At 45.4% G+C, this 15,852-nt stretch overlaps 1 protein-coding gene across 11 annotated transcripts in view; it reads left to right on the plus strand.

Moving 5' to 3' along the window:
• The window catches only part of LOC123997086 (transcription factor E2-alpha-like), a 44,484-nt gene extending 29,008 nt beyond the window's left edge, over window positions 1-15,476 (plus strand). For 2 of the 11 annotated variants that reach the window (XM_046301085.1, XM_046301096.1), the window contains 13 exons: window positions 2,551-2,665; window positions 3,448-3,605; window positions 3,801-3,942; window positions 4,141-4,199; window positions 4,299-4,377; window positions 4,613-4,689; window positions 4,789-4,998; window positions 5,114-5,225; window positions 5,400-5,541; window positions 6,627-6,689; window positions 7,251-7,486; window positions 11,405-11,556; window positions 11,662-15,476. In XM_046301085.1, the coding sequence (XP_046157041.1) occupies window positions 2,551-2,665; window positions 3,448-3,605; window positions 3,801-3,942; window positions 4,141-4,199; window positions 4,299-4,377; window positions 4,613-4,689; window positions 4,789-4,998; window positions 5,114-5,225; window positions 5,400-5,541; window positions 6,627-6,689; window positions 7,251-7,486; window positions 11,405-11,550 (1,539 nt within the window). In that variant the 3' untranslated portion in view covers window positions 11,551-11,556; window positions 11,662-15,476. The remainder of the gene's footprint in view (window positions 1-2,550; window positions 2,666-3,447; window positions 3,606-3,800; window positions 3,943-4,140; window positions 4,200-4,298; window positions 4,378-4,612; window positions 4,690-4,788; window positions 4,999-5,113; window positions 5,226-5,399; window positions 5,542-6,626; window positions 6,690-7,250; window positions 7,487-11,404; window positions 11,557-11,661) is intronic. The other 9 variants (XM_046301086.1, XM_046301090.1, XM_046301092.1 and 6 more) reach the window with 9 other exon arrangements.
• Window positions 15,477-15,852: the final 376 nt, after the last annotated feature.

The raw sequence follows: 15,852 nt of genomic DNA on the forward strand, positions 1-15,852 counted from the left end.
ACAGAGACACAGACCGACAGAGACACAGACCGACAGAGACACAGACCGACAGAGACACAGACCGACAGAGACACAGACCGACAGAGACACAGACCGACAGAGACACAGACCGACAGAGACACAGACAGACAGAGAGACACGCAGGCAGACAGACAGAGAGACACGCAGGCAGACAGACAGAGAGACACGCAGGCAGACAGACAGAGAGACACGCAGGCAGACAGACAGAGAGACACGCAGGCAGACAGACAGACACGCAGGCAGACAGAGAGACACGCAGGCAGACAGAGAGACACGCAGGCAGACAGAGACACGCAGACAAAGGGCCTCTGCTCACTCAGGCAAACTGACAGCCCAGGCTAGTGAGAGAGCCTCCAAACAAACAACATTAGTCTACAACACTGGGCTCAAGGCTCCTGTCTAAGCCTGCAAATAAGCAACTATAGTCTCTAGTTTACAACACTGCTCAGGCTACTGATAATGCTTCCAAATAACCAACAGTGGTAAATAACACGAGTTGTTTGTGTTGAACTAATGCTTGAGAATGCATGCCGGGGGTATTTCCTTGCCTTGTATGATGGTGTGTTCGGGCTGCCTGATGCCTTATTAGTGGAAGACTGGAAGGCCCTCTGCCAGGGATCATAAAATAAATATTGCCATAAGACAAATGTTCTGTAACCGTAAACATTGCCACATGCACTCCAATATGACAGTCATATTGAAACCTCTGTGGTCAGAACTTTACCTATGAAACATAGATGATGTTAAACACAGGTTTTAGTGTAAATGAATTTGAACTCCCAGCTGCCCCCCTTCTCTCCCCCTCCATCCGTCTGCCTACGCTTCGCCACATGATGGTCTGGGTGGCCTCCCCCTGTGAGTGACCCAGTTGTGAGGCGCGCTGCTCGCGAGGCCTCTTAGCCTGTGTCTGAGCCCAGATTAATGACTGCTGATGATCCTGTGTCCCTCTCCCCTCCCTTCGCACCCTCAGCTCTGTGTTGTAACCTAGTCCGGCAAAGCTCTCCAGTCCTCCCACTCGTCCAACCCAACTGACGGACCCCTCCACTAATCCTCCAATACCTGTACACTGACTATAGGACCATTGACTATAGGACCTCACACACGGTCATAACCTGAATTACATGAAACACCCATTAGTGAGGATTTTCACCAGAAATCCTCTTTCTTTCCTTCTTAAGAACAGAATTATCCACCCGCAACCATTGTTTCATTCCCCCACCTCTATCTAGAGCAGAGGATTCGCTCAACATTGTTTTCCCGTGAAAGACAAAGCCTAATGTTAAATGTCATCTCTGGCTTGTTCTCTCGTATTAGCTGTGATGGTAGTAAATCCCCTATTACCTCACACTCCCCTCGCCATATCATGCTTTAAGTCATTCAGATTTCCTTATTCTGTCCCCCCAGCCTTATCTCTCTGCCTATTTCATAAATCATCAGCGCCTTAATACCCTCCCTCGCCCCCTTTCCCTCCCAACCTCTCTCTCTCTCTCCACTTCTCTCCCCATGCCTCCCTCTCTCGCTGACTGGCTCCCAGCCCCCACCTCTCTCAGCCCTCTCCTCGGCTCTCCTCAGCCCAGCTGCCTGTGGAGTTGGACCGGGTCCAGGAACAGGCAGATGGCTCTGTAATTAGAAGTGCATCTCTCCATTCCCTTTCCACTTCTCCCTGTTAAATCAAATTACAGGGGAAAAAAACTGTTTTCTGGATTAGCATTCTTTGCAGCATATCCTCTCCCCCCCCTCTTCTCTCTCTCTCTCTCTCTCTCTTTCATCCCTCTTTCTCCTCATACATGCCAGAAAGCGTGAGTGATGGGTTATGGTGTCAGAACGCTGGGATCTTTTTGTCCGTATGAATTTTATGGGAGTGATTCGACGTTCTCGACACATGCGGCAAGAAGGCTCGGGAACGGCATGGCATTTTGAATGTGAAATTCATTGTGGTTCAGAATAACTTGAATGACCCATTGAAGCATTGAAGGGCCATTTAACAAAAATGTATATTTGAGTATTCAAACCCATGGTTGGGACACACTCGTATCACCCCCCAATTAAATGGTAAAACTGTCAATACAATACTATACTGTAGAAATCAGAGAAATCATTCAGTGTGATCCCCTTGCTGATTTGAGGTCATGGGCTCGTGTCTGTGAGCTACCAGTGAGAGGTGAGCTGCAGGCGGTAACCCTGCTATGTCACCAGGCTCCTGGGAAAGCGGAAGCACTGGCTGGGCTGTGGGATTGGATCTGTCGCCGTGACCTGCATGGCCACTGTGCTGCTCTCTCACACAGCACAAGCAGGGGTAGCATGCCAGCTTCACCCTCGCCACCTCCTGGCTGCTTAGTGCAACAACGTTACACATTAAGACCATTTTATTGGCAGTTACAGTATGCATTTGTCGTCGTCTTGGCAATAGTGACACCTGCCAATTTAGATGTAAGGAGCAGACAACTTTATTCCAGGGCAGGCTAAATGTAGGCATATGTCGTGTGTGTTTGAAATGGCGCTTAACACCAACTGTGTTTGACCCTTAAGGTGTATGCCTCTTCCTCTGGGGATGAATATGCACGTGACAACGGAGGATATCCTGGCACCAAACCTGGCTCTGTCTACCCAGGCTCTTTCTACATGCAAGGTAACTACTTGCAAGGTAACCATTTTAAGCACTTTCATAAACTGTCATTGGAGTGAGTACACTGTCTAACCTTTCTTTGTTATTTTAACTCTGTTAAAGGTGCTGTAAAACTTCAATTAAACTCGGTCTCAAATAGCCACCTGTCTCTTTTTTAATAGCCAGGCAACGACACACATTTCAGCACATAAACGCCTGTTTCAAATAAACGCTGGGTATAAATCGAATAGTTTTGAGGTTACCGTGAATTACCATTCATTCTTTACAAGGTTTAATGTTTGACTTGTTCCATTAAATAATTCAGCAATGACTCGAAACAAGGATTGCAATCATCCATTTTTATCGCCAGTAACAAACTGCTAGCCATTGGCTGCTAACAGCGTAGAACTGGCAAGCACAAAAACACTTTGGGAGTACAAGACCTGAGACTGGCCAATCGCCCTCTAGTGGCAAAAGTAAGAACTGACAAATGCAGTCAAAAAAGTGTTTTTTTATTTATTTATTTTGTATCGAGGCAAAAGAAACGTGACAGTGTGTAGGTAACACATTAGTGCAGGAAATTAAGGCATTTATTAAAATGCTGGAAGTAAACAATTAACTAATTAGCATTGTGCATTAAGGAAATAGACGCCTGTCTTAAATAGAAACCTGTCTCTAATAAGCACCTGTTGTGGTCAGAGATTTTAAGCAAATAAACCAAAACAGTAAATGAAAATGTTTTGAGTTAAAATGCCCTGGAGTTAGTCATGGTTCAGTGAGTAATAAGTCCATTGCCTAACCCTTGTTGTTGTTGTTGACAGAGGGCCTCCACCCCTCCTCTGACCCCTGGGCCTCCTCAGGACCTCTGGGTCAGTCTGGCTACTCTGCCATGCTGGGGAACTCTCCCCACATTGGCCAGCCAGGCTCCTTCTCTGCCATCAACCCACAGGACAGGATGGTGAGGACAGCCCCTCAATATGTAATATTTCAAATAGTTTATATTCAAATTCCTTGTTTTCCTTTTGAAGTAACTGTTGTATTGAATGAGTACACGCAACAATGTTTTTTGTAATCTTTATTTGTTTCTGTATTCTGTTTATGCCATTTCTCCTCTATGACGAATCCAACTTCCATGCAAGTGGCTCTAACCCAAGCTGTTCTGTCCTCCCTCCAGAAGCGTCAACCCCTACCTCTATCCCCACAGAACTACCCTCTCCATGGCAGTGAGGTGAACGGCAGCCTCCCACCCGGCTTCCACTCTGGCTCTGGGAGCTACAACCACACGCCCTCCATTAACGGAGCAGACGGCATCATGGGTACAACTAACGCTCACATGACAACCAATCGCTTTTTTTTAACCAATTACCTTGTCTATATCCTGTGAAACATGTTGCGCTGCCCCTCGGTTTAACGGTGTGTTTAAAGCGGTCTCACTAGCTTATTGGAGACCTTTTTGTAGTAGTTTCTGCCTTGTAAAATAATGTTTGATCAATAAAGCCATCTTTTCTCCACAGCCAACAGAGGCGCCACTGCAGGGAGCTCAGGGGATGAGATTGGGAAGGCTCTTGCATCGGTGAGTAATCCTCCGAAAATCCTACTGCCTTATTGTTTTGTATAGTCTTCTTTGTGCTGTTGTTCAGTGGCTGAAGGTACCCTTTCCTGACGATTGTAGATCTACCCCTCGGACCACAACAGTAACAACTTCTCCTCCACACCCTCCACCCCAGTGGGCTCGCCCCAGGGAATTGCAGGTATACATACTGGATTGTTATATCTGCTGCATTTGGTAGCTTGTATTAGTTAAGCGTTTTAAGGGCAGACAATTGGATGAAATAGTGATGAAAATCTGTAATGGAAATGATCCCCTATTAGCACATGGGCTTGACTGGAGCTCTGGATCGCCATCTACTGGTAGAAATCAGAGCTGTCATTTTGTCGGTCACACTTTTCCGTGTAAATGTGGCATCTTATCTATTCTCTCTGCAGGAGCTGCATCTCAATGGCCAAGACCTTCAGGGCAGTCTGCCCTGTCACCCAACTACGAAGGGCAACTGCACGCCCTGGTACGCACGATTCACTCTTCACTACAAATAATAAACTATTATTTGATGTGATCGTATTATCAACGTAGTGACTGAGATTTGCCCTGTGTCTCCTTGCAGCAGAACAAAATGGAGGACCGTCTGGAAGAGGCCATCCACGTGCTGCGTAGCCACGCTGTCCAGGGCCCGCCCGGCTTGGGGGGAGGAGCCCACTCTGACATGCACAGCCTGCTGAGCGCTGTGTCGTCTGCGCACAACGGTGGCCTGGGAGGCCTCTCTCAGGCCTTCTCCAATGCTGGCCTGGCCCTCAGCAACAGACACCCTGCCATGGTGAGCACGCCCTCTGACCTCTGGTTCCAACACTAAACCCCTGTTGTCTTACATCACTGAGATTGAGATGATGCTTTTGTTGTGTTTTATCACATGCTTTGTTCCCATTCTCCAGGGAGGAAACCATCACGAGGAGCCCACAGGCCTTCCTCCCAGCAGTACCCTGCTGCACGGTCACCACGCCTCCGGACCCCCTCAGTCCACTGGACAATCCGACGGCTTCACCAGTGAGTCACACGCACCTCTCGCACACTCTCATTCGCTACTCTCATCCTCGCTGTGAGCTGTACTCCTTTTCCCTGATGTAATGTGTCCACCATGGCAAACAAATAAGATAATGGGCTCCTTAATTGTTCTTTAAATCGGAAATACTGACGGTGAGGTTCCGTTCTGCTCCACAGGTCTGCCAGGAAGCGTGGCCCGCTCCACACACTCGTCCAGTGGCTCGGACATCAAGAGAGAGGACAAGGAGGACGAAGAGAACTCCTCCATCGCTGACAAGTCTGAGGACGAGAAGAAGGAAACCAAACGCATCAGAGCAAGGTAGGTGATCACCCTGACTATTGATAGTGGTAACTGTGATGCCGACATTCTGTCTGTGTGTAGGGATGGGTACGGTTATTCCAATATCCAAACGTTGGTATTCAATTTACTTTTTTGAGAAAACAAATAATATAGGCCTATTGTAATGAAAAGGTTTTGTCAAACGGTCTATGTGACATTGCTACATACAAGAATAGACCATGCCATTAGAAATGTGAATAAAGCAACAGTTTTTATAAGTGCGCCCCTTTAAAAAGATGTACCGGCAGCCTACACTTTTCACGCATGTAACTTATTGTCGGTCATTCAAAACACCACTACTGTCAGAGGCTCCAAGTGAAGTGGGAGATTTGTCATCCATACAAAATGGAATAACGGTTACAGGATTTAAGTTGGCTAAATGAGAAGGAATAGGCTACAATGATCAACCAATAGGTAGGCTGTTTAATATGAATGGAGTTGTTGCGGGGAGCGCGGCGAAAGAGCCAGCTAGCAAGGCTAAATGAGGCTAACTAACTTGGTGGCTAGTGTAGCTAGCTTGTTTACATGGATTTGATGCAGTAAAGACAGACTACCAGATGAGATGATAGACCCATTTGTTGCTGCGGTAGATTATCTGTCTTGCACAAGTTGGTTTGGCTACTTTCTCTCCCTCTGTATCAGACACACCGGTCCCTGCTCCTCTCGTGCCGCTCCCCGTCTGTGCTGAAACAACAAGCCGAGTGCACAGCACAATCAACTCCCCATTTGCAGTTGACGTTTGTTCTTTAAAATACATGTATTTCAACTATCTGGATATCCACTTTAAAAATATATATATTTAAATAGTGAAAGGCAAGTCAGAGGTAACGCAGTGTTATTATGGTCATATTGCTTTGTGTGCTGTTGATTATTTTATCCCACATAGGTGGAAATTTTGTTAAATTCTGTTACGCAAACAAATACAAGGATAAACACATGACATTACCCCCCCCATTTTATATGCTCAATTACCACTGTTAGTTAGCTGTGTTCGTTGAGTTGGTCACTAATTGAATTGGTAGCTAGTTGTGTAATGCCCTCCCCTCATGTCCCGTTGTTTTCAGAAAGGAGGCGTTGACCCTCCAGATCCTCTCTGGCCTCTCAGGCCTGTCAGACCCGGGAGATGAGTAAGTCTCGCCATCCATAGACTGTAATGCTTGGGGAGCCAAGATTGTATAGCGATGTCCACTGTTCTGCAAAGGTCCCCACATACATTTTAAGTTGGTTTGATGGTATAGACATAGTAGTTGACAAAGTGACATTGAATAGCATAATGGTAAAAGTTAACATTTCCAATCTATGTGGGATAAAAGGGATAAAAGTCATTATTAGTCTATTTACCAAATGGAATAGTCCTTATTATTCATTACACTGACATTGTTAGCTTATTTTCCTCGTCTTGAGTGAATTAATGTTTTCTATTCGGATCAATTGTATGTCTATTAACCTGTTTAATAATATGTCTGGAGCTTCCTCTTTAAAACCATTTACTTTCAGAACTACATAACTTCCTGGTGCTACCCAGGATTCTTTTAGAATGACAGCTAAATGCTTAGGCATCTATGCTTTGCATGTTTTGCTGAGGTGCAGCTGGCACATGCGGCCCAACTCTTTGAAAGTCTAGTTGCTTGGTTTGTGAGTGTCGCCCTCCCGTGGCTTCATTCCTCTCCGTGTCTTCCGCCTTCTAGTCCAGAGGATGAGGATGACGAGGACCTTCCTCCTGAGGTAAAGGTAGAGCGTGAGAAAGAGCGGCGAGTGGCCAACAACGCCCGCGAGCGGCTGCGAGTGCGAGACATCAACGAGGCTTTCAAGGAGCTGGGCCGCATGTGCCAGCTGCACCTCAGCAACGACAAACCTCAGACCAAGCTGCTCATCCTGCATCAAGCCGTCAACGTCATTCTCAACCTGGAGCAGCAAGTCCGAGGTAACGCAGTGCTACTGCGACCATATTTCTTTGCATTTGTTTTACGCGTTGACCTCTGTATTACTTTGTCCCCTGTGTGTATTCTTTCCTCAGGGACCGAGGAACCGAACAGAGTATTTCATCCAGCTGTTTTTCAGACCAGAAAATCAGTTTTATGTATACATTTACATTTAAGTCATTTAGCAGACGCTCTTATCCAGAGCGACTTACAAATTGGTGCGTTCACCTTATGACATCCAGTGGAGCAGCCACTTTACAATAGTGCATCTAAATCTTTTAAGGGGGGGGGATGAGAAGGATTACTTTATCCTATCCTAGGTATTCCTTAAAGAGGTGGGGTTTCAGGTGTCTCCGGAAGGTGGTGATTGACTCTGCTGTCCTGGCGTCGTGAGGGAGTTTGTTCCACCATTGGGGGGCCAGGGCAGCGAACAGTTTTGACTGGGCTGAGCGGGAACTGTACTTCCTCAGTGGTAGGGAGGCGAGCAGGCCAGAGGTGGATGAACGCAGTGCCCTTGTTTGGGTGTAGGGCCTGATCAGAGCCTGGAGGTACTGAGGTGCCGTTCCCCTCACAGCTCCGTAGGCAAGCACCATGGTCTTGTAGCGGATGCGAGCTTCAACTGGAAGCCAGTGGAGAGAGCGGAGGAGCGGGGTGACGTGAGAGAACTTGGGAAGGTTGAACACCAGACGGGCTGCGGCGTTCTGGATGAGTTGTAGGTGTTTAATGGCACAGGCAGTGAGCCCAGCCAACAGCGAGTTGCAGTAATCCAGACGGGAGATGACAAGTGCCTGGATTAGGACCTGCGCCGCTTCCTGTGTGAGGCAGGGTCGTACTCTGCGGATGTTGTAGAGCATGAACCTACAGGAACGGGCCACCGCCTTGATGTTAGTTGAGAACGACAGGGTGTTGTCCAGGATCACGGCAAGGTTCTTAGCGCTCTGGGAGGAGGACACAATGGAGTTGTCAACCGTGATGGCGAGATCATGGAACGGGCAGTCCTTCCCCGGGAGGAAGAGCAGCTCCGTCTTGCCGAGGTTCAGCTTGAGGTGGTGATCCGTCATCCACACTGATATGTCTGCCAGACATGCAGAGATGCGATTCGCCACCTGGTCATCAGAAGGGGGAAAGGAGAAGATTAGTTGTGTGTCGTCTGCATAGCAATGATAGGAGAGACCATGTGAGGTTATGACAGAGCCAAGTGACTTGGTGTATAGCGAGAATAGGAGAGGGCCTAGAACAGAGCCCTGGGGGACACCAGTGGTGAGAGCGCGTGGTAGGAGCGACCTGTTAGGTAGGACGCAATCCAAGCGTGGGCCGCGCCGGAGATGCCCAACTCGGAGAGGGTGGAGAGGAGGATCTGATGGTTCACAGTATCGAAGGCAGCCAATAGGTCTAGAAGGATGAGAGCAGAGGAGAGAGAGTTAGCTTTAGCAGTGCGGAGCGCCTCCGTGATACAGAGAAGAGCAGTCTCAGTTGAATGACTAGTCTTGAAACCTGACTGATTTGGATCAAGAAGGTCATTCTGAGAGAGATAGCGGGAGAGCTGGCCAAGGACGGCACATTCAAGAGTTTTGGAGAGAAAAGAAAGAAGGGATACTGGTCTGTAGTTGTTGACATCGGAGGGATCGAGTGTAGGTTTTTTCAGAAGGGGTGCAACTCTCGCTCTCTTGAAGACGGAAGGGACGTAGTCAGCGGTCAGGGATGAGTTGATGAGCGAGGTGAGGTAAGGGAGAAGGTCTCTGGAAATGGTCTGGAGAAGAGAGGAGGGGATAGGGTCAAGCGGGCAGGTTGTTGGGCGGCCGGCCGTCACAAGACGTGAGATTTCATCTGGAGAGAGAGGGGAGAAAGAGGTCAGAGCACAGGGTAGGGCAGTGTGAGCAAAACCAGCGGTGTCGTTTGAATTAGCAATCGAGGATCGGATGTCGTCGACCTTCTTTTCAAAATGGTTGACGAAGTCATCTGCAGAGAGGGAGGAGGGGGGGGGGGATTCAGGAGGGAGGAGAAGGTGGCGGGGGATTCAGGAGGGAGGAGAAGGTGGCAAAGAGCTTCCTAGGGTTAGAGGCAGATGCTTGGAATTTAGAGTGGTAGAAAGTGGCTTTAGCAGCAGAGACAGAGGAGGAAAATGTAGAGAGGAGGGAGTGAAAGGATGCCAGGTCCGCAGGGAGGCGAGTTTTCCTCCATTTCCGCTCGGCCGCCCGGAGCCCTGTTCTGTGAGCTCGCAATGAGTCGTCGAGCCACGGAGCGGGAGGGGAGGACCGAGCCGGCCTGGAGGATAGGGGAATCGAAGGATGCAGAAAGGGAGGAGAGGACGGTTGAGGAGGCAGAATCAGGAGATAGGTTGGAGAAGGTTTGAGCAGAGGGAAGAGATGATAGGATGGAAGAGGAGAGAGTAGCGGGGGAGAGAGAGCGAAGGTTGGGACGGCGCGATACCATCCGAGTAGGGGCAGTGTGGGAAGTGTTGGATGAGGGCGAGAGGGAAAAGGATACAAGGTGGTGGTCGGAGACTTGGAGGGGAGTTGCAATGAGGTTAGTGGATGAACAGCATCTAGTAAAGATGAGGTCGAGCGTATTGCCTGCCTTGTGAGTAGGGGGGGAAGGTGAGAGGGTGAGGTCAAAAGAGGAGAGGAGTGGAAAGGAGGCAGAGAGGAATGAGTCAAAGGTAGACGTGGGGAGGTTAAAGTCGCCCAGAACTGTGAGAGGTGAGCCGTCCTCAGGAAAGGAGCTTATCAAGGCATCAAGCTCATTGATGAACTCTCCGAGGGAACCTGGAGGGCGATAAATGATAAGGATGTTAAGCTTGAAAGGGCTGGTAACTGTGACAGCATGGAATTCAAAGGAGGCGATAGACAGATGGGTAAGGGGAGAAAGAGAGAATGACCACTTGGGAGAGATGAGGATCCCGGTGCCACCACCCCGCTGACCAGAAGCTCTCGGGGTGTGCGAGAACACGTGGGAGGACGAAGAGAGAGCAGTGGGAGTAGCGGTGTTATCTGTGGTGATCCATGTTTCCGTCAGTGCCAAGAAGTCGAGGGACTGGAGGGAGGCATAGGCTGAGATGAACTCTGCCTTGTTGGCTGCAGATCGGCAGTTCCAGAGTCAACCGGAGACCTGGAACTCCACGTGGGTCGTGCGCGCTGGGACCACCAGATTAGGGTGGCCGCGGCCACGCGGTGTGGAGCGTTTGTATGGTCTGTGCAGAGAGGAGAGAACAGGGATAGACAGACACACAGTTGACAGGCTACAGAAGAGGCTACGCTAATGCAAAGGAGATTGGAATGACAAGTGGACTACACGTCTCGAATGTTCAGAAAGTTAAGCTTACGTAGCAAGAATCTTATTGACTAAAATGATTAAAATGATACAGTACTGCTGAAGTAGGCTAGCTGGCAGTGGCTGCGTTGTTGACACTACACTAATCAAGTCGTTCCGTTGAGTGTAATAGTTTCTACAGTGCTGCTATTCGGGGGCTAGCTGGCTAGCTAGCAGTGTTGATTACGTTACATTGCGTTAAAAGAACGACAATAGCTGGCTAGCTAACCTAGAAAATCGCTCTAGACTACACAATTATCTTTTATACAAAGACGGCTATGTAGCTAGCTATGTAGCTAGCTACGATCAAACAAATCAAACCGTTGTACTGTAATGAAATGAGATGAAATATGTGATACTACCTGTGGAGCGAAGCGGAATGCGACCGGGTTGTTGAGTGGGGAAGTTCTATTCGGTAGACGTTGGCTAGCTAGCAGTGTCTCCTACTTTAAGGACGACAAATAGCTGGCTAGCTAACCTCGGTAAATTAAGATAATCACTCTAAGACTATATATTTTTTAAATGATTAAATAGGTTTGGAGCACAATGGAAAGTTGGATAACTAACTTGAATGCAATGTAAACTCATCTTCTCTCCTTTCACCTGGTCAGAACGTAACCTGAACCCTAAAGCAGCGTGTCTGAAGCGACGGGAGGAGGAGAAGGTGTCTGGGGTGGTGGGTGACTCCCCCATGCAGCTCTCGGGAGGCCACCCCGGCATGGGGGGAGACGGCCATAACCCAGTCAGTCATATGTAATACCAGGTAGGTAGTACCTCTTCATCCGTCAATAATTGTAGTACTTTTGAGTTGATCACTTCACCAAAATTCAAGTTTGGAATACTACCACTGTTGTATTTTCCTTTGCAGATCTAATGGAATTCCCTTGGCTCTCGGAAGATGTGGCCTTAATCTCTTCTTCCACCCATTCTTCTCAGTGTGTGTGTGTGTGTGTGTGTGTGTGTGTGTACACGTATACTGATGTTTTTGTGTATTGTCAAATTCAGTTTCAAGACGCACATTCACATACCCTTATCCACACATGCATACTGCCAAAACTGACACAGCCAATTTGCCGCACTCATGACCATGACTACCAGCGCAAATGTGAACTTTATTTAATTTAATTTTTTTTATACATACATTTTTTGCTTCTATAACATGATGGAACACCAGAGTAATAGTGTCCTGCCACTAATGGGACTCAACACACTGCCGAGAGGTGCTCTGTGAACGATAGAAGCCTAACAAATGACACATTTAATCAAGGATTTGTGCCTAATTGTTACATGTTTTATATGAGACATTTAAGCAAACTGCTTACATTTGCGGAACATTTTGGTTAGGGGTTGTTATATGTATGAGCACATTTTTTCAGGTTTAGTTTTGTCATTCCCAACTTAATGGTACAGTCTTACATATGTTATGTAACCAAACCCATGCAATAGAGAGGGGACATGACCTGCATCGGGGTAGAGTTGCAGGCCCCACCGCAGCTCTGTGGGCCCGGCATGAGATGAGGGAGAAGGGAGATGAACCTCCGCTGCCCAGTTGTCATGTTCTCAGAGTTGTAGAAAATTATTCTCCAAGGCTGTTCTTTCCATCCATAAACAAAAGAATGGTATTTCAGACTCCAGTATTGTTCCCCTCAGTGTATGTTATTCGGGAGATGCCGGTTTAGCTGGCCAGGGGTAGAGGAGGACAAAGTGCAGTTTTACAGCACAAAAGAAGAGTAGGTTTCATCCTGCATCTCACCCATAGGCTACTATTGACTCCATCAAAAACTACAGAAAAGCTTGTGGCGCTAACCAGCCACTCTGTCACATTTTCTCATGAGACTGGAGGCTTGGTTTGATGGGCAACTTATGGCCGTATTGTGTAGTGCCACCCTCTTGAGTTTTTCAAATCAATTGACCCTGTACCAACACGCACCACCTAAGGACACCAAAATAAATGTGATGCTTCACCCCCTGCATTGTCATTGTTAAAAGACTAACACTAGGTGCACATTTGCAGATGCAGGATCAACCATTGATACCCATAATTAAATACAATCTTAATACTTGTTATAAGTTAAGTTGTCTATTCTTAAAATTGAAGCTTTGAGCATTCCCAATGAACTATCAAGTCCTCACCCTTCTCCTGTGAAGTCCTGACTATATTATTAAAGTGGCTACTTAATGAGGCAAAATCTCTTTTGTAAATCCACCTCATTCTTTCAAAAATCCAAGGATATTATTTCAAGTGGGGCAAAATGAAATATATATATATATATATAAATAAATATATATTTTTTGTTAGTCTATACATTGTAGATTTTTTAAATAAATGACAATGTTAGTTTGAAGTTTAGAGTGTATCGTAGTTGAGTAGAATGAAGAGATGATATTAAATGTATTTTCAAAATGAACTCCAATTGCACTGTCAACTTGCCATTGGAGAGGAAAGTTGAATAAAAACACAGGCTCAGAATATAAACAAAGACAGATGGGGTCAGTTGTAGGCTGAATTATCATTATGTATTTAGGGACTATTAAGCTGTCAGTCTTTGGTGCATACCTTTTTGATGCGATTGCTACATTTGATAAGGGTACAGTGGCCTAAGATATTGTTCCTGTGTTAAAAAAAACAAAAAACATTTAAGGAAGTGTGTTTTGTCTGTTACCCAGATGAATTATTTATTTTCAAATGGGAACGTGTGGATGGAGTGGATGTCTCTGACTGTCCTATTGAAGTGTTCTTACTGAATGGTAGTGTCACTTTACAAGTAAACATCTACGGAGACGGGCTCTGGCTCGAACAGTAATTATGCAACTGGTTTTGAATGTACCATTCAAATGTGGATTGCCTTCATTTTCAAGTATGTATCCAGGTTTTTTCAGTCGTTCAATGTTATGTTATCTTCATTTCAAACGTTCCATTCTACTCTGCACTCATTCATGTGGTCATCAATGTGCAGCTATGCTAGAGTGTCCTGACATGTTATTTTGGAGGCAGGAGTTTGTGTGTAAGATACAGGATGTTTTGAAAATACAACAGTGTTAATTCCTGTGATAAGTTATTATCATGGCCTCAGACATGGTATAGCAGCACCATCTAACCACAGGGGCAGAAATGTGCATTGTTACCTGTTGGTCATAGTATTGAGAAGGATTTAAGTTTACTTTGTAGAAAAATAGGGGAAAAGAAAAATACAGTTTTGAATCAATAGTGTGGCCTTTTCATTCTCAAGACTAAAGATGTCATTATTGGGGAGTGATGCCTTATCAGTGCCTGAACTTGTATTTTCATAACTATAAAGACAGTTTTCTCTTTTTAACCATAACATTTCATGTATCGCCAGGAGTAGAGGTACATAGGATGCCCCCCCCCCCCCTTTAATTTTCAGGAAAAAGTTGAGAATGGGAGAAAAAAAAGGGCTTTTTTTCAATGTATCTAGTTAAATAAACATGAACGTTATGTATATCGCTTAGTTACTTTTTATATTTTTTTACTGATTTGACCATTTGTCCAAACTACTGTTGAGTTGTGGCCGTGGGGTCAGGTTCCTGGTTTTGTTTGTTTCTGTTTGCCCCCCCCCCCCCCATATTGAAAAACCACTCAACACTACTGGGTTCTAAGATGCTGGTTTCTGCCCTTGTGATTTGCTTTTCGAAGCACCTCAATGTCAATATATGGCTTCTGCTTTGATGTGGGGGGGCTGTGTTATTTTGAGCCATGATAACTGGAGCTTCTTGTCATATTACAACTTTAAACATTTTGTCTGTGTAAAAAAAAAAGAGCGCGCAGCAGTGATGCTATATTTAGTCATTTATGACCATTTCCTTTGCGTTGAGACTTCTCTTTTCTTATTTCTGATTGCCAGCTCATTGACTTTGACAGTGACTTCTTGTAAGAGGTGTTTATGTACCTCTTCAAAGAGTTGATTTGAAGACTTGTTTCTCTACTATTACAAGGTTAAATGTGTACTAAATATACAAGATTTGTTCTGAGGGGGAAAAATGGACTGATTTGTCATTGCTTATTTTGTGAACATCCCAAAATGACAATTCACAACCTGTATTCTGAGTTGTTGGATAGGGGGGGAAAGGTGGAGGGTCTATTTTCTGTGTCTCTTGACCTGAATATTGACACTGGCCCTGTTTTGAATACTTATAAGTGCATCCACCCCTCCTTGCTCAATGATATGACTGGATAGTGTGAAGTGTATTGTCAACCTGTTAAAATGTGCTATATGAATAACTTTTTTGATTTCATTGGTATATGACAGCAAACCTTTCTTTTCCTAACCACTTCTTTCAGATCAAATCAAATGTATTTATAAAGCCCTTTTATTTTTTATTTTTTACATCCGATCATAGATCAATTCAAGGAGGAGGGAAATACTTTATTTTAATGTATTCAAATGGGGCTACTCACACTGCTACAGAGCCTGGCATCTTACACTTGCAGTGAGGACACAATCAAGATTGAGCAGTGTCTTCAGAGTGCCTCCAGTCCCAGTCTCCTTTATTATTTTTTATATATATATAAAGTAGTTATTGAGAACTGTCCTGTATATAACAGTAATGTAGCAATAAATGTGCCATTTTTAATAACAGAATTATACCTTTTTCAATGTCTGGCTTTTGAATCTTGTATACATAAAAAAAAGAAAATAAAGGAAAACATTGTAATAAAGGGTTGATTATAGCTTGGAAAATGAATGGTTTCTATCAATCTCCCATTGGTGCAGAAAGGTCTGAGAAAGTATAGCCCACAATCCCTTACTAATGTTTTCCAAATGGTTGAATTTGGATCTTTTGAGCTCTGACAGTGAACCTTTTTGATAATGATTTGGTTTACTTACTATTGGAAAGGTAGCTAAATGATGCCATCATAATACAATTAGAAACTGATGGAATTGTCAGTTTGAACCACAAATAGACAGACATAGGCCTATGATTTATAATATATAGCATTATCTGTAAACTAAGTTAATAAAAGCCATGTTTTGATGTTTAAAGAATCGGGAGGAAACTAAATTGTGGCATAACTAGCTGATGATAAAGGATTGTAAGG

This window comes from Oncorhynchus gorbuscha, linkage group LG15 (assembly GCF_021184085.1).
Source record: "Oncorhynchus gorbuscha isolate QuinsamMale2020 ecotype Even-year linkage group LG15, OgorEven_v1.0, whole genome shotgun sequence".
Taxonomy (NCBI): domain Eukaryota; kingdom Metazoa; phylum Chordata; class Actinopteri; order Salmoniformes; family Salmonidae; genus Oncorhynchus; species Oncorhynchus gorbuscha.